The 25,792-nt window shown below is 40.5% G+C and overlaps 1 protein-coding gene across 4 annotated transcripts in view; it reads left to right on the top strand.

Annotated features, from left to right (window-relative positions):
* Positions 1–3,223: 3,223 nt before the first annotated feature.
* The window catches only part of SORT1 (sortilin 1), a 66,655-nt gene continuing 44,086 nt past the window's right edge, over positions 3,224–25,792 (top strand). For 2 of the 4 annotated variants that reach the window (XM_069573666.1, XM_069573665.1), the window contains exons 1-2: positions 3,276–3,650; positions 24,640–24,699. In XM_069573666.1, the coding sequence (XP_069429767.1) occupies positions 3,342–3,650; positions 24,640–24,699 (369 nt within the window). In that variant the 5' untranslated portion in view covers positions 3,276–3,341. Of the gene's footprint in view, positions 3,651–24,639; positions 24,700–25,792 lie in introns of all 4 variants that reach the window. The other 2 variants (XM_069573668.1, XM_069573667.1) reach the window with 2 other exon arrangements.

Raw genomic sequence — 25,792 nt, 5'->3', positions numbered from 1 at the left:
CATGTTTTGAGGTCCTCCCCAAAATACTAATGGCTTGGAATAAGCCAGCTACAATGTTGTACTAGTTCTTGTGCCTTAATAGATAATTTGGAATGAGATTTTTTTTTTTATGAAGTCAATCACTATAAAAGAAATGAATTCATGATCTTGGTTTCGCTGGCAGTCAAAAGTGGATTAAATTCAGAAGTAGTTTACATTAGACTTTGAAATATACTATGAATTTTCCCTGTTAGAGCTGCCATTATATGACTGGTTGAGATTATTTAAAGAATCAATCTGTTGGAGCCTAAAAAATGGCCATGTGAAGTAGGTATCTTTACTTATAACATCATACTTAACAGGTGAAGAATCTAAGGATGTGTGACCATAGACACAAAAAACTAAGCTCTTGGGACTTGAACACAGATTTTTCTGGTTTTAAATCATCAGCTCTTAATTTTTAAAGTGCCAGGTATGAGAAGCCTAGATACCTACTGAGTAAGAGGGAAACCTCAGTGAGATTTGAGAATATACTATCCACAACATGACTAATCCATATGTGAATAATGCATAATTGATTATGTATTATTTTCATTAATATTTCTGGGAAATTTTCCTCTATTGACGTAAAATTCTGATTATTTGAATACGCTGAATTCATATTAAATTCATACCTTTTTTCAGCAAAATCGTGTCCTTACATACATTTGGAAACTGCAATAATGGGAAACATTTGAGAAAAAAGCTTCGCTTGAGACATACACACGTAAAGAAAATAGGGAACTAGAGGTATATTGTCACCAGTGTTCTAGAGACAGTTCTGGTGATATATTAAATATAGCATAATCATGAGATTAGTTTCTCTCACATTCACTTCTTAAATCCTAATAGGAAATACCATTGAAAAATCATCTCAACTAATATTTATTCAGATTTAGCAAATATGAGTAGTAAAAATATAGTAAGGTTTTAGGCATTGGAGATAGAGCTGTGGTGTAGGTATGGTCTGAGCTCCAGTAAAGCTTCTAGTAGGGAGAACTAGACAATAAATACCTATTTTAACTCTGTAGATTAATGCATCAATGGACTAAACATGCTTTAGGGAGAGGTGAAGTTGTGTCTTGGAATCATATATATTATGTAGGGGAGAAAAAAATACTAAGGAATAAAGTAGCTCTCAGCTTCAGCTTACACTGTACTGGTGAAACAAAATTCATTCCCTCTGTAATCCCAATTACAGAATTATTGGAAGAGATCGACTGCAGTTTTCTGCAGAATTTTAAAATTTTTTTTGTGTCTGTTTAAACAGAAGAGACATAATCTTTTTAACAAAAACAATGGTTGTGTGATGTGTACCTGCTTTCAATTCATCTTTCTGCTTTAGGATTTATCTTGGAGAATAGTATGGTTTTAGTAATAGGATAAATTTACATATTTTAGTCTTGCAAGTAAGATCTTAGCTGTGGTGTTTCACAAAGGAGATCTGACAGTGCAACTTTTGTATTTAGTGCCTGTGTCAGACGAAAGTGAAATACTGAAATAATTCATTCACTCAAACACTGAGTGCCATATGCCAGGTACCATGTCCCCAGCAGCTAGTACAGTTTGAAGAAGGCAACATATTCTGTAAGCATATAATGAAAACTGAAAGCAATATATTAAGTAACTGCAGTGATAGAATGTTAACTAGTGGGGTATTTAGTGATTTCTCCGGGAGATGGCACTGTTGAGTTGGCTTTTTTCTTTTCAGACGGAAAGACAATAGACCATTCATGTATTGGCCCAAACAAAGAAATATTCCTGTATAGCCTGTCTTTTCTCTCCAGCTAATCACATGCTACTGGAACTGACTGCCTTGTGATCTACTCCCTAGTTGGCATAGATTAAAAAATAATCTGTATTTTAAAAATCTGACACATTGTAGTTGATGGAAAAGAACAAATTGTTCACCAGTTTTCATGGAGCTTTATCTTAGCTCAGTAGCTGAGAACTTGGAAGTCTATTCCAGTGATTTTACCTTTCAAAATTATGTTTTCACTTGTCACACCTTACTATGGTGGTTCTGGCAAAATGTAAATTTGTAAACATTAAAACTAATTTTTTGTTTGCAAATTAACATGACTAGAGGATTTTAATGTAACAGTTGGTTTGGGGGCACTGCACCATTCATTTTGCTCTACAGTAAATATATTATCATTTGGGTTTACCTGCAGTAATTGTTAAAAGTAATTTTTAGTGACTTTATTTGGGTATAATGTTTTGTATATTTTGTTTCTATTTGTTCCCTATTTTACAGAACAACTTCTGGGATTCTGAAGGGATGGAGTCAGTAAGGAGAAAACCCAGAACTGGCTTTACCTGCACTGCGTGTTTCAGAATAAAGTTATGTTTGCAGTTTGTGCGATAAGGGCAACAGCTTAGGGATTTTGTTTTATTTATTGGAGGCAGGATGCTAAATTAGGGGATATTGTATATTGAAAATCAAACTTGTGCCGTGCACTCACTGCAGGGTTAAAGTACTTTGATAAAGATAAACGTGCATTTACGCAATAAATAGGCACTGGGCAATTATATTGCACCCTTTTATGCCCCTAACGTCTAAGCTACTTTCTAACTCCGGGAAAACCAATAAGCAATTCCTGTTTTGGCCTAACTCCCTGCCTAAAAGGAAGGTGAGTGAGAAGAGATTTCACCAGGCTTGCGTGAGTCACGGATGTCCTGATGTCTGTGTGCCTCACAAGACTCAGCCCACACAATTCGCATTCACTTTTGTCAGCAAGGCGGCTGCTGCAGTAGACAATGGGCGCTCCAAAGTGCGGGGGTTAAAAACCAGAAGCACCGGTTCATGAAGGAGCCCCCTTTTCCAGATAAGAGAGCTCAGAGATTCCCTGAGAAAATTTTCCAGGCGCTGCCGCAACCCAAAGCAATTTTAGGGGTGTCTCTGGGGGAGAAGAGGGGACCAACCCAGCCCCAACTTGAGGGTGCCAGAGAGAGTAGTGGGGGGTAGGGGCGCCACGGAGCGGGGGGCGATTCTTGTGAAGGAAGCTCCTCTTAACTCTGGAAGCCCGGCCTTGGAGACGCGGGGCGAGCGGGGGATGACCTCAACCGTCTCTTGCCACGTTCCAGCCAATCAGTCCCGCATCTTGGCATCCGAATCCAGGACCCCCGAAGCCGGAGGCGACGCGAGCCAATGAGCAGAGGGCCGGGGAAGAAGGACAAGCGGCCAGCCTATGGGGGCGGAGAGGCCCGGCTCGGCGTATCCAAGGAGCGCCGGGCTCGGGCTCGGGGGTGTGGCGCGGCGCCTGCGGGGGTGGGCGGGAGCGCCCGGCTGCAGGTGTCCGCGGCGTAGGCATTCGGCGGCGATGGAGCGGCCCGGGGGAGCTGCGGTCACCCTCTCGCGCTGGCCCCACGGCCTCGGCCTTCTCCTGTTCCTCTTCCAGCTGCTGCCGCCGGCGACCCTCGGCCAGGACCGGCTGGACGCGCCGCCGCCGCCCGCTGCGCCGCTGTCGCGCTGGTCCGGCCCCGTCGGGGTAAGCTGGGGGCTGCGCGCGGCCGCGCCCGGGGGCCCGGCTCCCCGCGGCGGCCGTTGGCGCCGCAGCGCGCCCGGCGAGGACGAGGACTGCGGCGGGGTCCAGGACTTCGTTAGCAGGCTGGCCAACAACACACACCAGGTGAGCGGGCGCCAGGTCCGGCCACCTCCCGGACTGCGAGGTGCCGACCCTCGTACCCCCAGAGGCCTGCCCGCCAGGCCCGCGCAACCGGCCGCTCTGTCTCTGTCCGCGCGCCTCGCGTCCCCGAGGAAGAGACCCCGGCCGCGCGGCGCCCGTGCTCACCGGGCCGCGGCCCCGAAACTGCGGCGGCAGGAGGGCCGAGTCGGGCCGAGCGAGCGACCCTCGGTTGTCGCGGCCCTGGAAGCGGCTGTTTCGTCACAGGGAAGGCCGGCTTAGACTTTCACAGCATTCTTTTTTTTTTTTAATTTAAGTTGTCAAAATTTGTCGAGCGTTGTTGTTTTGCGTCTGTATGAATAATTAGGATCGAGTAACGCTATCCCCCACGAGAAAGCTGCAGGAGTTAATTACCTCTTAAGTGGTTGGAGAAGTTGGGGCTGTGCGGAAGCAAAGGTGTGTCTTCGTGGGGTCAGTACTTCCAGGGTCGGTCGCTGGTGTTCAGAAGTACCAAAGCAGTAATCAGGTTCCTGCGTGTGTTTTAATAGCTAAAGGAACAAGGTTGTCTGTGGGATTACAGTGTGTGATCTGTCTTACGCCTTCAATTTGGTCTTCTGTCTTGGTATTGGACTCTAACCAGGATGTCTCGATAATGTTGTAACAACGGTTTTCGACGGTGAAGAAACACTGCAGAGATTCTCCTTTGAGCCAGGTCTTAGGCAAAAACTTTAGAAATTGTGGCAGTTCTGTCTCTGGGGATAAGCAGCTCAACCTTTGCACACTACTGGATTGACAGTAGTCAGTGTCCCGGCTACTTGCTCTAGTGTAACCTGGGCATCTTCCTCGTGTTTTTTCTAGAACTAACGATTTATTTGTTGCATAGTGTCTTTTCGGTTCAGTGCATTTTCTCCGTTGTGTCTCTTCCTCTTTTAGAGAGAGTTGCAGTGGGGGGACAGAGGTGAGTGGCTGACACTTGTCTTTGTAGAACCACATTCTGTACCAGGCCAGCTTCAGTCTCCCCTTGATCTTTCTTCCTCTGCCTGGACTAGTTATCTGTGCAGAATTCTTTGTTCTGGGGACCCAGGGCAGTTGCAACCAAAGCACAAGCAGTCAGGGAAAACTTGCTAAATACAGTCCAAACAACAGCTGTAAAAAGGTGGCCAAGCTAATGCTGACCTGTGGGACAGGGCAGAATGAGAACCGGGAAGTCTTCCTGTTTGACAAGGAAAAGAAAAAAATACTATAGACTTCCATCTCACAGTGGGGAGTGGAGAAAGGCTTTACAACACCAATGCCTAATTTATAACGGGACGACTTCCTTCCTTGAGCCAGCCAGACACAACATTCTTACTCCAGACACAGCATTCTTACTCCATATTTGGATTCTTCTCTTGCTGATTGACCTACCTTTAGGACCTGCTGCTGCTCCTGGATTTATTCCTTTAGTCAGAGTCTTCCCTGGTTGGTTTGAATTGATATGTCATTTGTAATATATTGGTTTCTAAAGCAAGAGGTTGAAAAAAAAACTGGCTCAGGAGGTGCTTAGGCCAGATCTATCAAGAGCAGATCTGAAATCTCATTCTTTGAGGTATATATATATATATATATATATATATATATATATATTATTCCCCCTTTCTTTCATTTTATTTACTCTTTCCAATGATGTCTTAAAAAAATTTCCTTTTTAAGTGTTCTTTTCAGTGACCTTTTTTAAGAGAACTATTTGTGCATTTCTTGATCGTCTACAGTTTCTTCAGAGATCCCATCTTTCTTATAGCATGTATATGTAAGTGGAGCCACTGTTAATCATAATCACCTTAGAAACGGTTGAATAAAGCAGTTCTTAGCTGTGCACCCACCTTAACCAAGAATTGTTATGTAGTGGTCTCTTGTGCTTTGCAATTCTATAGTTTTAAAAGTCATAATGAATCATCCTGAATTTTGTTGAAGAGATCTAGTGTTGTGAGAACCTTTAGAGACAGTGTGAAATAAATGTATCAGCATGACTGAACAACTTTCTAACTTTCTATTAGAAATATTGTATACTTTGTACAACTGGGAAAGTGCCATTTAGAGTAGTTTTTCGTAAGATAACAGGGTTCAGTTCCTAAGAAGAATCAAAAGTTCCTGGTTCTCTTCCTGTGGTTCTACTGTTCATGTCAAGCCTCCTTCATATAATCAATGTAGGTAAATATCTTCCACTGTCCAAATGTGTTAGATATTGGAGGTGCCAAGATACAAAGAAGAGATAATTCAAACTGGAGAATGAAAAGCCTCAAAGTTTTTAGCGTATCTCCTAGACCTGTTCCTGTGGCCTATTTAGCTTTGTGAGACTATGCTGGGGTTTAATCTTTAGAAAGCAAAGTAGAACTAAAGCATGAGAGTGCTTTTATATTCTTCAAGTTTTAGAAGACCTTGTGCGGTAATGACCTATATAGACTTGGTCTCTTTAGTCATGAAATCCAGCAACTAAGTGTGTGTGTGTATTTATAAATGCTTTTCTTCTTAGACTCAATAAATAACCTTCCTTTTGCCTTTAACCCCAAACTCTTTTCATGACACACTTTTAACTGATTCTTTCCTTTAAATGCTTAGAGTGTTCATGACATGTATAACCTTTGTGCAAGAGAGAAGTTGAGCAAGCCTAGAATATTTTATTAATGTTGGTTGCTAAGTTGGATTGCTTCAAAACATTCCTTCTATAAGCACCCCTTGGAGGTTAGGCCTGAAACTCTGTCTTAAAGAAACAGATGAAATGCCTTGGCCAGAGTTATGGCGGTGGCTGACATAATTTCCTTACTTCTCATTCCTGAGTTCAGAGCATTTGACAGTTTCTTTAAAACTTTTAACACTTAGGATTAATAAAGCCAGGAACTGTGGTTCAGTCTCTGTCCTTCTGTTCCTGTCATTAACTTTCTTTACATGTAACTTCACAACTTCTACCCCAACATCAAAGCGTCTGGTTTCTTAAATAAAACAGGCCCTGTAGTGAGGCCCTGTTGTATGGGGTGTCAGTTCTGAGAAGAATGTGTGTGTTTGTTTGCTGGTGCTGGCAGGACTGAGTCCAGGCTGACAGGACTGAATGTGCCTGTTGGAGGCTTTACGGAGCGACTGCTTGTAGCCTGTTGCGGATCTTTGTCACACCCAGAAATCTGAAGGTCAGTGCCTTTAACTGCCCTGAAACTTTCTAACTGCCTCTTTTATTGCAGTACCCAGCGTCTCTTTATACTACCTCCCCCAGCACTCCCACCTTCACCCTCTAGTTAATCTTCTCTTGAGCCCTGTTTCATCCATTCGTTTTGAGGTGAAGGAATAGAAATTCTCTAGGCTCTCCTACCTGGTCCTGATTGAGCAGAATGAGCAAAATCCTGTTGAGGACTCTGCATCCATACAGTATATCCATGAGACCTGTAACCCTTAGGAGATGTTCAGATGACTTCTGTGTCAGGGATTTCAATTAGCAGTATCAGCCAAGCTGATGAAGTATACTTATCTGGGGAGGAGTTAGTTATCATCTGAGGTTTGATTAAGATGAGGGTAGAGAGCTAGCCACATAGAATAAATGGCTCAAAGGGGATACAGGGTAACAATTAGGTAAGTTCTCTGCTGACTCAAATGTTTGGCTTTGCTCATAGTGATTTTTAATTAGAAAATTAAAAACACTGGTCAGTTTCTACTGGCAATTTTCTTTTTGTAATGGTGATAATATTAGGCTCCTCATCCTGCTGTTTGGATCTGATATTTTGTGTTAGGTTCACAGAAGCAGTTAACAGCCTCTTTTGCACTCTGCTGATTTCAAATCAACTCTCGCCAGTAAATGTTGGGTTCTCAGTGAGTGGCTACAGAGACCGTGCCCCATGACTTTTCCCTAGTTGGCCTGTTCCTCTCTTGTGATCCTCAAAGAAAGGGCCGTGCTTAATGCTGAGTTGCAGTGGTCAGATCAGGGGAGTCACATTTCCTCTTCCTACTCCTCCAAGTTCTCTCTTCTCAGAAAGTGGACTGTGCCTTGACACTGGAGAAATGAAGTACAGATGTTTTATACAATTAGAAGCTAAGTTAGACCAGAAGTTAAGGTAGACCAGATATCAGATTTGACATGTAACTAAAAATACAGCTGTTTTAGCAAAAGGTTGTGTGTCAGTGGCTCAAGAAATATTATAAAACAGATACTGCATTTGTAAATTTCTAAAAAAAAATTTTTTTTTAAAAATTATCTCTTTATCTTTTTCTAACCAATGTTTCTGTTGTATCTTATACTCCTTTTTAAACAGTTAGTGAAAAGCTTGTTCTTCCCACTGTCGTCATGGCCTCACTGATCTGTGTGTAGGTGGTTCCGAGGAGAAATGGGGCTTGAGGGACAAATTGGTCAATTTCAGTCTGTTCTAGGCAGGTCTTTTTGGTGTTTTTTTTCCCTTGACACTGTAATGGTGACTACAGTCAAGGCTGTGTTAATAGTATGTGGGTTTGAGCTAGCTGGGTTGGATGAATCTTCATGATAGAGTCTTCATACTTGTAGAAGGTGAATGCTGGACATATGAGGGTGTTTTGGTTGTTTTTTCTTTTTCTTTTTCTTTTTTAAGATTGGAGCTATTTTTCCTTCTCTGTTCTCAACCCCAGTCTCAGGAAACCATAGCAAAGACAGAAGCTTCCATTCAGAGCCCGTGGTGTTTTGCTGAGAAAGTTTTCTATGAATGTAATTTATTTTCTGTTTTGCATTTTAATATCTGGCCCTCAGCTTCTCACATGAGAAGGTTTGGACTAGATTGAAAATGTCTAATAAATTCTGTGATTCATATAGAAGAAGAGGAGGCTAGAGGTTGTGATCACAAATGTTTATTGGTTGATTCCAAGTTTAGAAGCAAATTGTGGCTATTTTGCTTCTCAGTTGAACTTGAACATGGCCTGGATTTCACATCTGGGGTAATTTGTTACTACTTCCAGAGCTTGCTTCAGTGAAATAGGAGTGTTCTTAAAGATAAGGGGCATATTTTTGTCCATATATTTATGAGAAATTTAACTCTTATTTGGGCAAAAATACTTTATTGTTCCTTGTTGATTGGAAAAAATCTAATGTTAATCAAAGCTACTAGCTTGGATAGTCCAAAAGAAAACCAAATAGATACCTAACAGTAAATTTGTTTTCCTTTTCCTTCCCTATAGTACTCTGCCAAAAATGAGGCTTTTTTTTTTTTTTTCTTTTTGTCATGGCTGCTTGTGTGTTTAAAAAGAGATGGTCAGCCTCCCGTAAATATACTCGGCCCTGTGCTAGTTAGAAACTTAATGTGATTAATTGTCTTGATTTAGATTTAGATTTCTTCTTCATTAGAAGAAAATGTATATTTTTTTCCTTCTAGGGCTTATGTATTTCTCATGTTTGCTTTTGTTAAGAGTTTTGCTCTTTTTACCTGAATGTTCTAAAAAACTAAGTGCTAATGTTATAGTTGAACCTATTTGCAAATCTAGTTCAACAGTAAGATCACCCTGAAGTACCAAGAGAAATTGAACTGGGAAGGAAATTTTTAACCGACTTTAGTACTTCTCAGATAATTCAGATCAAATGTTTATCTGGTACCTGCTCTTTGTCAAAGGGATTCCTGTCATAAGCATGTTATATACAAAATTCAAAAAAGAAATCTTAATACCCAGACTTCCCTTGTGGCTCAGACAGTAAAGAATTCGCCTGCAATGTGGGAGACCTGGGTTCAGTCCCTGAGTCGGGAAGATCCCCTGGAGGAGGGCATGGCAACCCACTCCAGTATTCTTGCCTGGAGAATAAATCCCCATGGACAGAGGAGCCTGGAAGGCTATAGTCCATGGGGTCACAGTCAGACACGACTAAGTGACTAAGCACAATACTGGATTTGAATCCTGACTCTGCTGTTTCATAGCTGTATTGTATGATTATAATTACTTCTCTGACCTTTATAGTTTTGTTGTTGTTTGTTCATTTTACTAGAGAGTCAGGATTATTTGGAGAGTCAAATGAGAAGCTTTATCAAAATATTTGTTAAAAGTAAAGTGTTGTGTAGGCATCCTTCACTTAAACACTTTTGGAGTTCTGGCCTGTGCAAAAGAAAAGTTAAACATTAAAAAAATCTGTATTGTTGTCATCTTAAGGATTTAACTGTTGGGTGATGGTTTGCTGAGAGTCTGAAAGAATTTTAGAAGAAGGCATGATGACTGCAATGCAGTAGTCTGGAAAGGCCTCATGGATGAAGAGAGAATCAAGGTGTGGAGGGAATTCTTAGGGAGACCTGTAAAGGCTTGGAGATAGGGAAGTCTATGATATGCTCAAGGGATAATCAGCAGAGACTTTCTGCTGGGAAGAAGTAGTTGATGAGTATGAATAAGGTTTCCAGAAAAAACTAGTTAAAAAGATAGCTCATTGTAGGGGAAAGGAAAGAGACAGGAAGTATGGGGAGGGAATCTGCTAATGGTACTTACTGGGTAAAGTGTTTTAACAGTTAGTGGTTGACAGGAGGCTAGAGCTAGATAAACCAGAGGTGGAAATGGAGAGCCAAGAAGAGTTGTCCTTTCAGAGATCGACCATTCTCTGTGATCTTGGAAGAGTATGTCCAGCCCGGAGCAGGACAGAGGGCAAGGCAGATCATCTTTTGTCCTTGAAGTGCTCAAGGTTTCAAGGAACACTCCAGGACTCCTGGGCCTTATTGAAGGGGGAAGTGAGCCCAGGGATGAGACGTTCAGGAGCTAGAAGACAATGAAGCCTGTGAACAGATTTTTCTGAACATCTGTCAACAAGGATAAAATTGAACTCTTGCTGATAATGTGCTTAACAGTTTGACTCATAGATTGTTAGGCTGATTAGCTGGTCAACTCTCTTACCAACAAAGCTAAATAACTTGCTTACAGGCCAAGAGCTGGGTGTAGAACATGTACGTCCTGTGGCACTGCATTGGAAGGTTGCATAGAGATATTTTAAGTCAATTCGTTTGCTTTAGAGGTAAGGCAAGATTATAGACCCTAGCTGTAAGTCATGTAGTTGTGAATTCCTCTCTGCTCCTTAAGGTCATAGTTCCCTCAACAGAGCTCAATTAGCCTTTCTAAGCCTCAAGTCCCCATCACGTAAAATAGGAGTATTATCATAAGACTTTGAAGAGAAAACATTTTGAAAACCTTGAATCCTACCATATATGTAGGATTTATGTCATTTCTTAGTAGGCCTGTTAATCTGTTTCTGTGTCCATAGAGCCCAATTGTCAGCCAAATGATGCTGGTAAATACCAGCTCCCGAGGAACATGTGCATAAAAGGAGACAGATGCTGCAAAAATGTATTTGGTTTCATCACTTGGCAGGGTTGAGTGACAGCCTTGGGCGGGGGTGGCAAGAATGAGAGTGAGTCAAGATTGGCAGAAGTGTAAGAAGCATATGTGTTCTCTTTTTTTTAACCTTCATGATTACAGCAAAATTTAACTTGTTAATATGAGTGATACTAACAAGTAATATTAATTTGAACCCTTTTAGGAGGTGATTAGGAAGGAATGTGACCTCAGGTTAGACCTGGATTCAAAGTTTAGTGGTGACCAGGGACAGATGAATCTTAATGAACCTTAGTTTTTTCATCTATAAAATGGATATACTAATACCTACCTCCTTAAGGTCCTTGTGAAGAATAAATACCTACCTCTTAAGATTCTTGTGAAGATTAATTAGGATTTGGTGTGTATTCATCCTTTATTAAAGGTATTTTGTGATGATTATCCTCACACAGCTTCTAGTGGATTACTAGTTAGATGCTCAGATATTTGTCTATGCACTTAAAATCTTTTTCATAGCTGAAATATTCCAAGAGAATGAGTATGGTTACTCGCAAGAACCAAATCTGGATTAAGGAGTATGTTCTACTTATGTTCTTGGACTTGGAGTTAAAAAAAAAGACTGGGTCTGATTGGGGAGAGACTGTCTATCCAAAGTGTCTGTTTTTTAAATTTTATTTATTTTTAATTGGAGGATAATTGCTTTACAGTGTTGTCTTGGCTTCTGCCACACACCAGCATGAATCAGCCATAGGTGTAAAACTGCATAATAAACCTAAAGCCTGGGGCTTCCCTGGTGGCTCAGTGGTAAAAAATCTGCCTGCCTGTCAGTGCAGGAAACATGGGTTCAATCTCTGGTCCAGAAAGATCCCATATGCCTCAGAGCAGCTAAGTCCGTGTGCCTCAGCTATTGAACCTGTCCTCTAGAGCCTGGGAGCCACAACTGCTGAGCCCAGGGGTCACAGTTACTGAAGCCCGCGTGCCCTAGAGGCTGCGCTCTGCAATAGGAGAAGCCACCACATTGAAAAGCCGTGCACCACAACCAGAGTAGTCCCTGCTGCCACTAGAGGAAGCCCATACAGCAACGAAGACCCACACAGCAAAAATAAATGCTTTTAAAAGCCTAAAGCTTAATGAAGGAGAAGAGAAATATTATTGAATGATTTTTTATTATGTGCATATCTCTTTAAAGTAGCGTTGCACCACTTCCTGGCCTACATTAACTCTCTGCTCTAGTTGAAGTTGCCTTCTCACCAGTCGCTTTAGCTTGCCGAGTGCTCTGTTGCTTCTTTGTTCTCATGGCGTTCTCCTCTCTGCCTTTCTAGCTCTGCTTGGTGTTTTCTGTTCTCTCCTATGGCACTTAACAGCGCTTTGTAACCAAGCACTTTACTATAGCATTCAATTTCATTTATCCCGTGGTATTCTCCAGATTATAGACTTCTTAAAGACAGTACAAGCATGCCCCTTAACTCTTTGCCTCACACAGTGCTAGAGAAAGAGTAGTCAGCAAATGCTTAGTCTGGAATCAGACAGACGCTTGCATTCTTGCTCTGTCCATTTCCACGCTCATCTGGCTCATCCAAGTATGTAACTTTGTCAGGTATGTAACTTTGGGCAAATTACTTAGCCTCTCTGATCTTCCTTCATCTATAAAGTAGCAGTGATGCGTTATAGATCATGAGTGCTCAATAAAGGTCAATATCATTATTATTCTTTAATTCGACCGCTTTTTATTGAGCACCTACCACATGTTAGGCCTTGTACTGGGTCCTGGGAACTGATACAAAACACAACAGACAAGATCCCTGCCTTTATGGACCAGCAGACAAAATAGACATTAAACAAATATGTAGTTATAAATACAGTAAGTACCAAGAAGGAAAAAAGCAACTGATAGAGCTCCTGAGAAATTATTTAAGCTGGTGCTTAAAGATGAATGGAATTTTTCCTGTAGGAGTGTCCCAGGCAGAGAGAACAACATGTTCACAGACGTGGGGCTAAAAAGAGCATAATGCCTCCAAAAGTCTGGAGGAAGGCCCGTGTGACTGTCGCAGAGAGAGTCAGGGGCTGGCCTCCACACCCTGTCAGGAGCCGTAAGCTATGATTCAGCTAGCTGGCAGCTGGTGCAGACCCTTTCATCACTTTCTTTTCTTTGAAATCAGACTAAGATGTAGTAATTAAATCCTAAGAGTTTTGAAATTTAACTGATTTAATTAGGCATGAATAGAAATGAATTATCCCATGAAAATGAATTTTTCAATAACTATGCCTACCCTTTTAAGTGCCAAAGTTTTTGTTGTTTGTTTTTTAATGGATATCTTTCTAAAATACTTCTCTGCCTCCTTAGTCAACAGTAGGATCTTGGATCGTTAAGGAGATTAAATTATGCTGTACCACGACTCACATTATTTTAACGTGGTGTGGCATTAATACCCTCAAGGTCTGTTGGGATTTGCGGGGCTATTTTCACCCATTTCAAATGGCCCAGAGTTATAAGCTTAGTGAAATGGTTTGCCTTGCTGAAGTTTACTCTTTTTTTTTCCTATAAAAATGATAGTCCCCTTTCAAGATCCTGTTCCTTCTCACTGCTGTTCCTGTCTCTAGAAACACTGTCCCCCAAATTTAACTTCTATAAACTAAAAATTTTTACTTAGCTTAATTTTACTCCTGTAAACTAAGAAAACATTACTAATTTTAGACAGTCTAAAACAGGTTTAGCAAGCTGATTTAGTGTGATGGTCTGCAGGCTTCTCTTAGTGGCCAAGTCCTTAGGTTTTTATTGCATGGACAGTGGCGTCAGAGATCTCTCTCCCTTGCTTCCTTTCAGTGAGTGCCCAGGTTGTTGAGTTTTCTAGATACGGGATTATTGTTGCCCTTTCTTGTTGACACTAGACTATTGTGGAACAAGGAGCTGATTTTTTTTTTCCCAAACGAAGACAGAGCAGTGGAAAAGCAAACTGAGTTGTGAAATTATCGATGAGTCATATAATATTAATGCTTACAAGAATTAGAAATGTTGTTGTTCCAGCTTCGTCACCTTGGTGGTGAAGTTAGGTTGCACTGCTCAGATTCACAGAGGTATTGGCAGAGCCAGAAATAAAATTCCAGTTGACCAGGTATTAAGTCAGTGCTTTCTCTGTATCGTCCGACCTCACAGGAAACTGAATAATTGAATAGGTTTGCAAGCTTGTATGCTGTTTTATGTTTAGCTCTTTTATTTCTAAGGATAGTCTCCAGGAGAACTGGAACATTTGTGATCTTATTTTTGGCTCATGTTGTGTGATCCTAGCAGTGCCTTGTTTAATAGAACTGTATTCTGTTAAGGTTTTCTTCCTGCCCGCAGGAGCTTTGCCTGGGTTTGTCCCAGACCTCTCTTACACATCACTGTGTCCTGTCTATCCCTGTGTTTCCTGGTTGGGTTTGGAAGCCTGAACCGTCAACTCTCAGCCTTTATGGAGTCACCAGTGCCTTGTTACTTCATTTGACTCTCATTATTCCAGTGAGCAAAGGAGCATAATACAGTTTTATTCCTGAGGAATTATAATAGATTCCCAAGAGAGAAAATGAGTTGTGCCTACTTTCCCAACCAGCTAGTTAATAGACCAGGTTTTAACACTCTTTTGCAGTTTTATTTTCAGTGACAGGTTGTCTTCTGTAGGTTGAATATCTTGCATGTTCAGTCTTCATTTTTAGACTTCTGTTAAGTGTGTTCACCGAGTACAGACTTCACAAGCACAGTATGTGTTTTATCACTGCTGTGTCCCCAGTGCCCAAAAGAGGGTCTGACACGTGGTAGGCAAGCAGATTTTTTGTGGAAAGAAGGCATGTGTGTGAAGGGTGACATCATTCATTCCCTGTTTATTTGCCAGAGAGGCTGTTCCTGATGGCCAGACAGTCGGGTCATCTGCAAGTGAATTTTAAACCAGATTCCCCCATGTGAAACCGACCCAGGCTCAGTTGTGTTGGTGTGAGTTCTTTCAGTATTTTACTTTCGATCGGGTATATAACTAAAGATAGACAGAGATTTCTCATTACCAATATTTTTTTTCCCAAGTTACAGTGACTCTTGGGACCAACTGTGAGTTCTCCTAGCCATAGCAACAGTAATTTAATTAGGCTTCTAGTTTAATTAGATGTGAAGACAGAGTTATTTCTGTGAAGAATGTTGTGTTTTGTGGCCTTTCTTTTTTTCCAGATGAAACTGAAAAAAAAAAAGTTTTTTAAATTTTAGTCACTCAGTCTTGTCCGACTCTTTGCGATCCCATGGACTGTAGCCCGCCAGGCTTCTCTGTCCATGGGGATTCTCCAGGCAAGAGTACTGGAATGGGTTGCCATGCCCTCCTCCAGGGGATCTCCCCAACCCAGGGATTGAACCCAGATCTCCTGCATTGCAGGCGAATTCTTTACCACTGAGCCACCAGGAAAGACCAAGATGGAACTAGGGATGAGCCAGATGAGCGTGGAAACGGACATTTGTGTTCATTCATGGTCTCTTAAGTGTGTGAACCTCAGGCTTTTAAATGGTGGGCATTAAATGTCTGGATGAGTCTTGCATTATCCAATGTCAAGGCGAATGTATTTCAGAAAGCTGTCACCTACTTTGTAACATAATGAGTCCCTGGAAGCCAACTTGGTTGTAAATGCCCATCAGTGACTCCCTTCTACCCAGAGCTCCCCTGCTGGGGTCAGTATATGGCTATCAGTGCCACCCGGGACACTGAACATCACAGTCCTTTCAACAGATGATGAGGTGGAGAGTAATCCAGTCACTCGGCAAAAACTATAAGGAGGAAACATCACCATAAATTCTACCAATAAAAGGTGCTTTCTGTTAATATTTAGAAGAATTTGTTTTTAACCATAAACACACAATTTTACCTATTCTGTAAATCTGCTTTTTACTCAACACGTTTTGAACCTTTCAAAGTCGGTAAATACCTGAACATTTTCAGTGACACCTGGTATATTGTTTTATTGCCTGAGATAACTTACTTAACAAAGCGTCAGTTCTTCATCTAGAATATACAGGTAAAGTAATATGGGGTTGTTACGTGGGTTAAATGATAATGTGTGTAAGGCGTTGAATACAGTAGATGGCCTGCAGGATGTAGTGAACGTGCAGGTGTGTAACGTCCCCTGTGAAGATGTGTAATTAGCCCCTGATGGTAAATTCCTGAGTGGGGTTGCTTGAGTCATGTGGTTGGGACATTTTCAGTTGATTCACATCACCAAATAGCTCTCCAGAAAAGTTAACAGCCGTTTGTATACTCCACTCCCACCCACAGTATACACAGGCGCTCTGGTCTCCACCTCTCCCTGGATGCCTATTGTCAAGCTTTTCCAAAAGGGGGAAAATGTTATCGCATTCTTCTTCTTTGATTACTAGTGAGATTGAATAACTTTTCAAAGGTTATTGGTCATTTCTGTGTCCGTTCGTGAATTGCGTGCTTGTGTCTTTTACCTATTTTCTGTTGAGGCCTTTGTCTTTTTCTTATTGACCTGAACACTTTGTATATTAACCCTTTGTTGTGTTGCAGATAGTTTTTCCAGTTTTGTTTCAACTTTATGTCCAATATTTTGCTATTAATTTTGTATATAGTCAAAGTAATTGATATATTAAGGGTTCTGGCTTTTGCATCATTTTTGAAATGGCCTTCTCATTCTAAGTTTGTAAAAATATTCACTCACACTTCTAGGGTTTTTGTGGCTTAACTTTTTGTGTTTCAATCTTTGGTCTATGTGGAATTTAGTTTGGAGTGGGGGAGTGGTAGGAAGGAAATTAGGAATCCAGCTTTTTATTTTTTCCAAATAGCTAGCTTTACCAACTCTCTTTTACCAATGATTTGAAATGCCTGCTTTATCGTACATTAAAAGAAACTTTGTCTAGTGTTGACCTTTGTTTTGTTCTATTGATCTGTCTTGTCTATTCCTGTGCCAGTAACTGTGCTATGGGATTAACAGATCTCTCACTGGATGTGGCCAAGTTTCACGCTCATCTGCTCCTGATTGGATCAAGCTGACATTTTACATAACTAGTCTTAAATTTCTTGGTTTCTGAGCTTTCTATGATAGGGTATGATTATGTAATCTGAGCTATATTTACTCTGTGGTTCCTCTGGATGCTGGTTTTGGATCACTAATCACACAAACAGCATGTTTACGTGGTTTCCCTTAATTCTGACTTGCTTCTAGAGCCTACATTTGGCTGGCTGTTTAGCAATATGTAGCGGCCAGATCGTGTTGTCTTTCTGCTAAATAATCTACCTCTTAGGCATACTACACTGGGGCAACACAACTATTGTTTGTCAGGAATAAAACAGGCCTCAGCTCTGCCACCTTTTCCATATCAGTTGTCATGTATACAGCTAATACATAACATCTTTTTTTGTAACAATGCTTGAGGCAGATTCTCTACCTGCTGTTGGCTGGACCCCTCAACTCCTACATGTTTTTGGATATTTATTATTTTCATATTGTAGGATGTTCATTGGAAATACTGTGTCGGAGGTTTGGGGTTTTGTGCTCCTGAAGGGCTTATTCTGCCTTGTGGTTCTTTCTATCCACAGAACTTTGTCCTCTGCTCTTATTTCTCTTATTCATCTTACTTTGCCTTGATTAGAGCAGTTGAACCATAACTTACTAGTTGATTATGTTCTGCTGTATATACCGTTGGAAACCTTCCTTGTGTGAGTAAGTGATCCTGTGGCGTTGTGTCAGTTTTCTTTGGGTATTTCAAGAAGTGATTTTCTTTTCACACACATTTCATTTTCTATGTTTTCATTATCCTTCTTCCCATCATAACTGTGTTTATCCTGATCTTGAAGTTCTTATTTAACAAGTACTTGATATACTGTATACTCAGAACTTTACTAGTTGGTGAAATTAATATAATTTGTTTTATCAGTGTTACCCTTTGAATTTTTTCAAAATACTTGCCTATATCTTCGTGTTTGTTCTGCCTGCACAACCCCCTCTGCCATATCCACTATTATTTATATCTGTTCCCACCTCCGTAAGCCCTGTTTAAATCTCAGTCGACAGACTTTTATTTCTTCATAGTCAAATATTTGAGTTTCTCTTCTGTATAGTCGACTCCTGGCCATTGCCGCTAAACACTTTGATGTGTTTGGGGGAACTTCACCAATTTTTGACTATATGGAGTTGATGGGAACTACAGTGGAAGGAGAGGAATAAGATCACTATTGTACATGTGAACACTCAAGAATACACACTAGTGTTTAATAATGTTTTGGCTGCAGTAAGGGCATGGGAAGAAACCCTATTTAGCCATTATTTACCGAAATGGTGGAAACCACATTAGAGGGGGCAGGGGTTACACACAGGTCAATTTTGGTAGCAAGGGTTTGTGAATAGACTTTTATGGAGTTATTCATGGAATTCTTAATATCTTGTAAGATCTTGTGCTAGGCCTGATGGGTAATATTAGATCATACTATTTACCATCTAAGAAGTCCCAGCATAATTTGAGAGTACAAGCAACAGTACTTTGAGAGTACTGTACAATTTACAGTACAAGCAGCATCTGTAAGCACTGTGGAGAGTAATACCTAAAAAGAGATCATTCAAGCTCTAATAACTAGGAACTAGAATGGTTGGTTTTACATGGAAAAATGGGGTTTCAGCTGTCTTTCAGATCTTTTGCACTGGTGTAGTCCCTCTCTTGTGGCTGTCAAAAACAAACACCCACAATATGGGCTGAAGCCACTATGAAAACAGTATGGAGGTTCCTCAGAAAACTAAAAATGGAATTGTCATATGATCCAGCATTCCCACTGCTGGGCATATACCAGACAGAACTCTGATTTGAAAAGATTCATGCACCCCTCTGTTCATAAGCAGCACTATTTACAATAGCCAAGGCATGAAAGCAGCCTAGATGCCCATCAGCAGATGTATGGATAAAGAAAACGCCTGTGTGCAGTGGAACACTGTGTATATGTGTGTGCTTAGTCACTCAGCTGTGTCTGGCTCTTTGCAACCCCATGGACTGTAGCCTGCCAGACTCCTCTGTCCATGGGATATTCCAGGCAAGAATACTGGAGTGTGTTGCCATTTCCTCTTCCAAGGGATCTTCCTGACCGAGGGATTGAACCTTCCTGACCGAGGGATTGGCAGGCAGATGCTTCACCACTGTGGCACCTAGGAGGCCCTAGTGGAATATTACTTACCATTAAAAAGAATGAAGTAATATCTTTTGCAACAACATGGATGGATCTAGAGATTATCGTACTAAGAGGAGGTAGTCAGAAAGAGAAAGACAAATACCGTGATATCAATTACATGTGAAATCTAAAATGGGACACAAATGAATATATCTACAAAACAAAAACACACTCACAGATTACGGAAAACTGACATGTGATTGCCAAGGGACTGCAGGGGAGGGAGACTGGAAGTTTGAGATTAGCAAATGCAAACTATTGTAGAAGAATGGATAGCAACAAGATTCTGCTTTGTATAGCACAGGGAACTGTATTCAATATCCTGTGGATAAACTATTATGAAAAAGAATGTATACATGTTTAACTGAGTCACTTTGATGTACGGCAGAAATTAAACTCAACATTGTAAATCAACTATACTTCAATAAAATAAACTTAAAAAAAAAATCCTGCCATATAATGCTGAGGAGCATTGGAAAAGTTCGGAACAGAACCCTTCTTTAAAACCTGACCTTTTAAAAGGTATTCTCACTGGGTATAGATTTCTGTCTTTACAGTTTTCCCCCGGTTCTTTAAAGATTTTGATACACTGATTTGCATTGTTTCTGAAGAGAGATCTTCTATGATTCTTTATTCCTCGGTATGTAATATCATTTTTTCTTCTGGACACTTGTAAGAGTTTTATCTATCACCAGTTTTAAACAATTTGAACATGATTTGCCCTGATATAGTTTTCACTGTGTTTCTTAAGCTTGGGGTTTGTGAAGTTCTTGGATCTCTGGGTTTATATTTTTCATTAAATTTGGGGAAACTTTGGTTATAATTTCTTCAATTTTTTTCTGTCCCACCCTCCACATCTTCTAGACTTCAGTTATATGTGAGTGTGTGTGTGTGTGTGTGTGTATTAATTCATTTATGTATAGTTGCTTGAAGTTCTTTAGCTCAGTGATTCTCTGTTAATATTTATATTTTTGGCCTTTTTTTTTTTTTTTTTGCTGTGTTTCTCTTTGGATAGTTTCCACTAGGTATGGCTTCCAGTTTATTAATCTTCTCTTCCACAATGTCTATTTCCTGCTAATCCTTTCCATTGTAATTTTCATCTGGGATGTATAATTCTCATCTCTAGAAGTGCAGTTTGAATTTTTAAAGTACTCTTCCATATCTTTAATGCTCATCTTTGCTCAGTCTATTCTCAAACTTCTTGAGTGAACATCTGGAGTAGTATTATAACTTTTAATGTCCTTAATCTTATTATTTGTGTTATTTCTGGGTCAGTTTGGTCGATTTTTCTCCTCATTATAGGTCCTGCTTTCTTCTTTGCATGTCTGGATTTTTCTATTGTTGTTGACTGTTGGACATGGTGAATTTTACCTGCTTGAGTGCTATATATTTTAATATTCCTATAAATATCCTTCAACTGTGTTCAGGGGCATGGTTAGGTTACTTAATAGTTTGATCCTTTTCAGTCTTGTTTTTAAGTTTTTTAGGCAAGACTAGAATAGCATTTAGGGTTATTTTTTCTTCATTACCAAGGTAAAACTTTTCTGAGTATTCTGTCCAGTTCCTTGTGAAATATGAGGTTTTCTGTATGGTTGCTGGAAACAGGAATTGTTTCTGGTCCTGAGTAAGGCCCTGATATTGTTTCCTTCAGCTTTTACCCTGGCCTCTGGTAGATTCCTAGCATTCATGTGATGATTAGGACTCAGATGAAAACTTGGCAGGGTGGTTAGGGAGCCCTCATCTGCAGATCTCCACTGTTCTTCTGTACAGCCCTCTCCTCTGTCACACACTCACTGTGAACTCCAGCCTCTTTGGCCTCCCCAGACTGTCAGCTCATCTCTTCAAGGGAGAAAGACCTCTGGACTCTGCCTGTCTCCCCTTCCCTGTACCATGGTCTGAAAATTATTTCAGGACAGTACACTAGGGCAGATGTAGGCCATCATTTGCTGCTTCTCTTTCAGGGATCATTGTCCTTCATTGCTGAAAGTCCAGTGTCTTGAAAATTACTGTTTTATGTATTCTGTGTTGGTTTTTATTTTATTTTTAGTTGTTTCAGGTGGAAGGTAAATCTGATCCGTGTTACTCCATCTTGGCTGGAAACAGAAGTCCTCTCAGAATAGAACTTTGACATTGCATACTCATTTCTGTCTTGAGGAAGTTAAGTGGATCTGGCCTTTTCACTCCATTATCCTCCCTTCAGAGCTCTGAGTCCTTCTAAGAAATGAATTTAATCTTCATTGTCTTCCATGTGCTATGCTGTTTGTGCTGCGCTCAGTCGCTCCATCATGTCCAACTCTTTCTAGCCCGCCAGACTCCTCTGTCCATGGAATTCTCCAGGCAGGAATACTGGAGTGGGTTGCCATGCTCTCCTCCAGGGGATCTTCCCAACTCAGGGATCGAAGCCACGTCTCCTGAGTCTCCTGCATTAGCAGATGGATTCTTTACCACTGTGCCGGCAATAAGGAATCTGCCTGCTAATGCAGAAGACGTGGGTTCAATCCCTGGATCAGGAAGATTCCCTGGAGGAGGAAATGGCAACCCATTCCAGTATTCTTGCCTGGAAAATCCCATGAACAGAGGAGTCTGTAGGCTACAGTCCATGGGGTAGCAAACAGTCAGACATGACTTAGCAGCTGAGCACACTATGCTGTGTATTAGTTGCTAAAATGAATAGGCTTGGTCCCTGCACCAGATGGGCTTCAGATCTAATGAGGGAGGCAGGCATGAGTCTTATTGCTATAATTAGAAGTAATATATGATTTGAAATGTCTAAGATGCTGCCACAGTGTAGAATGACATGTACCTTTTGTAAACATCACAAATAAGCAGTAGAATTAATGGCCTTTTGCTGACATTTGTAAATTCTGTCTTCTAATCATGATCAGATTGTCCACACTTTTCCTGGACATCTGTAATCTTCCTGTTAAAGGGGTAGGATTGAATCTGTGGTCTTGGTTCCCCAATTCTCCTGGATTTGTTTCCTTTCCATATGACCTTTTCTTTCTATCTGAGCTTTGGTCTGTTGTTAGATCTAATTTCATTTTTTTCTTTTATTTACAGCACTGTAAGAGTGGTAAAGACTGAAATATAAAAAAATTGATTGCATTTTCTCTGGGTGGATGAGTTTTCTCAGTGAATTTATGCATTTTCAGAAGTAAAATGTAGTTGGTTGCTGGGAAGGGAAGACTAAGGGTAGCAGAAGGCCAGTATTACAGTTAATGAATTTCACTTCCATTTTCCCAAAGGAACTCTGGATGGTGAATGAGGTCAACTATACTTGGATTTGTTTGGGTTAAGTTGAGGGTTGCTAGTGTCATCTAATAGTCCTCCTCTTTCTGTGGCTGAGCAATAGAAGATATGAGTAATGCCAGTGTGTCTGCTGACTGGGTCAGGTGTGGAGAACATTGCCTGAAAAGTGAAAGCTTGATCAAGCTAGCAAGAGCTCCAGTGATGGAATTTTTCTTTTATCCTAATCAGCTTTTGTGCCCAGAGCCTGTCTTGGAGCGATAGCCTTTGTTTAGATAACTGTTAGCCCGTGCAGTCTGTCTGGTATTTGTGGAAACTCTGGATATCCCTGATTCTCCTCAAGGAGCTCATTGATGTAATTTCAGACACTGTATCCTCACTCAAGAGAACATGCTGTCTTGCTCTGTGTGGTATCTTAGAAGACGTGCTGCTGTATCCGTTTTTAAGCTTATGGGTCCAGATGTCTCTAGCAGCAGACCTACTTTTTCTCAGATGCTTGGCCAGCTTACATGTATGAATAGCCTTTCTGTCCTGCAGTGGCTGTGAGAAGCTCTGAGCATTTGAGAGCTAACTAGCATTTACTGAGCAAGCCGTCTGTGTGGCACTGAGTGTACTATTTACAGAGATTGTACAAGAGATTCTGTCGACCTCGAAGCTACTTACAGTACAGGGGAAAATAGCATAGGTGAATTTAGCGACCCGTCTAGTAGGACCACAGAAGAAAATTAGAAGATAAGCCAAACAGTTAATGTGTGAGTTCTGTTTCTTCAGACATCTCTGTTGGGATTGGTGGCCTGAGTAACCATGCAGCTGGAATCCCACCAATTATAGACATGCTGTATTTTGAGTCAACTTTGTGGTTTGGGAAGGATGTATAATTCAACAAATGCTTATTGAGCATGCAAAGTATCATGGTAGGCACAGGGCATACTGCAACTATAAAAATTATATCCTTGGCTCCTAAGGAACTGCTCATATTTGGAAAGGCAAGGCATATTTAAGATTTTAAAAATCTTTGTAATATTTTTAAGTCTTCAGAAAAGAAAAGCATAGTCATCAACACACTACTAACTCCTCTGGGTGGTGGGGCTGTGGTGAGGTTGTGGTGGGGAAGAGGAAGGATCTTCACTTCTTACTGTATACATTTCTAATATTAATCTATGTAGTAAGAAGTTTTTACCAAGTGCCAATGTTGCCTTTTTGGTATTATTTCTTTGTTGGTTAAAAAAGTGATAGAGACTAGATCATACACATAATGTTAACTCTGAGTGTCTCTGTGTGATGAGGTTCGTATTTTCTTTGTTGTGTGTCTCTGTTATTGTCTGGGCTTCCCGAGTGGCTCAGGGGTAAAGAATCCACCTGCCAAGCAGGAGACATGGGTTCAATCCCTGGCTTGGGAAGATTCCCTGGAGAAGGAAATGGCAACCCATTCCAGTATTCTTGCCTGGAGAATCCATGGACAGAGGAGCCTGACAGGCTTCAGTCCATGGGGTCACAAAAGAGTCAAACAGGACTTAGCGACTAAACAACAACATTATCATCTACTTTTTTCTATAATGGATATATACTATTTTATAAAAGAGAAGAAAGTATTGGAAAACCAAAACTCAAAAGGACCTACAATAATTATTATAATGAATTTTAATATGATTACCATATTTTGGATACAGTATACCAGCTTTCCCTTTTTTGTCTCCTCACTTTCACCACAACTTTATTAAGGTGGTTCTATTATTATTAATATTATTACTGTTGTAGTTATTATTATTAAATAAAAAGGTGAAACAAGGGCATTTACTCTTGCTTCTTTCCCTTGTCATTTGGATGTATTAGCCTAGAAACAAAAGGAATCCAGCTATTAGCTATTTGGCTATATTGTGAAGGCTCCTTAGAAGAATTTAAATTATGCTGATTGGTTTACAATTATATCTGTCATTGTGGGCTGTGATCTCTTGTTTTAAAATATCCTAAGAATATTTTCTATATCTTTATATTTAGTTCTGTTGGAGAAAGCAAATAGATTATCCCATCTCCCCATCTGGTACAGTGAAGAGAACTCATCTGCTTGGCTTACTTTATGTGAGAGAGAATTAAAATTTCCAAGTTATTTGTGATTCAGGTTAAGTAGTTAAATGCTGTCTCTTCCAAATTTTGCTCCAGAAATCCATATCCCCTTTTAATTGTAAAGATAATTACTTTGAAAGTAATAGTGGTCTGTGTTATTTAAAGAAGTCGAAGATTGAAGAGGAGATGTCATTTCTAAATGAGGTTTTTTTTCCCCCTTATAGCATGTATTCGATGATCTCAGTGGCTCAGTATCCTTGTCCTGGGTTGGAGACAGCACTGGGGTAAGTAATGCTCTGACTTTGTTGATTCAGCCTAGCAAGAAGATGGTATAGATTTGGGGGAGTTTAAGTGTTAAATGTTTTACCTTCTGAAACTGTCTCCAACTTCAGCTGGAGGAAATGCGTTTGTAGGACAGACTTCCAGAAGGCTATGGTTGGTTTGGTTTTGCTTTTAGAACTAGGAACATCTTGTGACCACCTTCTTCCATAATAGAAAGCTAAACACCTTTTTAGTCTTTGGTGGCTGCTTGATATCAAGATGAGCAAGAAGAAGAAAAGAGGAGAGTGCTGTGTGAAAAGGCAGCCGTACAATTCTCGGGAAAAACTTCTATGTGGAAGCAGAAAATGGCACATTACACATGTTGGCATTTTTCCTCCGACCTGTATTGTTCCTGTATCCTTTCCCATAGTTAGTTTTAAAGGACTGTGGCAGCCATGGGCTTATCGCTGTTCAGCTCCATCTGTTGGCCTTTCCCCAACCACAAAGGAGGTAGGTGCTGCCAGCATCGGGGGAATGAGACAGTCAGTTATTATCCTGCCTGAGCAAGGGCAGGGACAACAGCTCATGCCCTCCAGTATTCCAGTAATGTATGTATCAGAGCACTGAGGCACGTGAGGCTATATCAGAAGCCAAAAGAAATAGAATTTTTGTACTAAAGAGCAAGTTATTAATTTTTAAATCGCTGGTAGAATTTCTTTTAGCCTGTCTCATTTGCTTCTAAAATTTGAGTTGTTCACTATTTCCCATGATTTATCACTTTATCTAAGATAGTTGGTATCTCCAAGATTTCTTGTTATATGGCTGTATGAGACTCCCTAGCCTCTTATTCCAATTTATCACAATCATATCTTCATGTATGTTTTCTCTAGAAAAATACTTATTTAAAAAATTGATTTCATGGAGAACTAATAGCAGGGAGAAGAAGAAAAGGACAGATGTGACATAGCAACCTCTATTAGAGCATTCACTCTGTTCTAGCCTTGTAAGCGGAAAGAAAGATGATTCTCGACTGAGAATATCTCACAATAATGTGGTACAAAATAGTTAAATTCTTCCTTTACTGTTATTTGGAGTTGATCAGCTCTGTTTCATGCT

This window comes from Ovis canadensis, chromosome 1, assembly GCF_042477335.2.
Source record: "Ovis canadensis isolate MfBH-ARS-UI-01 breed Bighorn chromosome 1, ARS-UI_OviCan_v2, whole genome shotgun sequence".
Taxonomy (NCBI): Eukaryota; Metazoa; Chordata; class Mammalia; order Artiodactyla; family Bovidae; genus Ovis; species Ovis canadensis.
The sequence above is the reverse complement of the archived record's forward strand: the minus strand, read 5'-3'. Positions and strand labels throughout refer to the sequence as shown.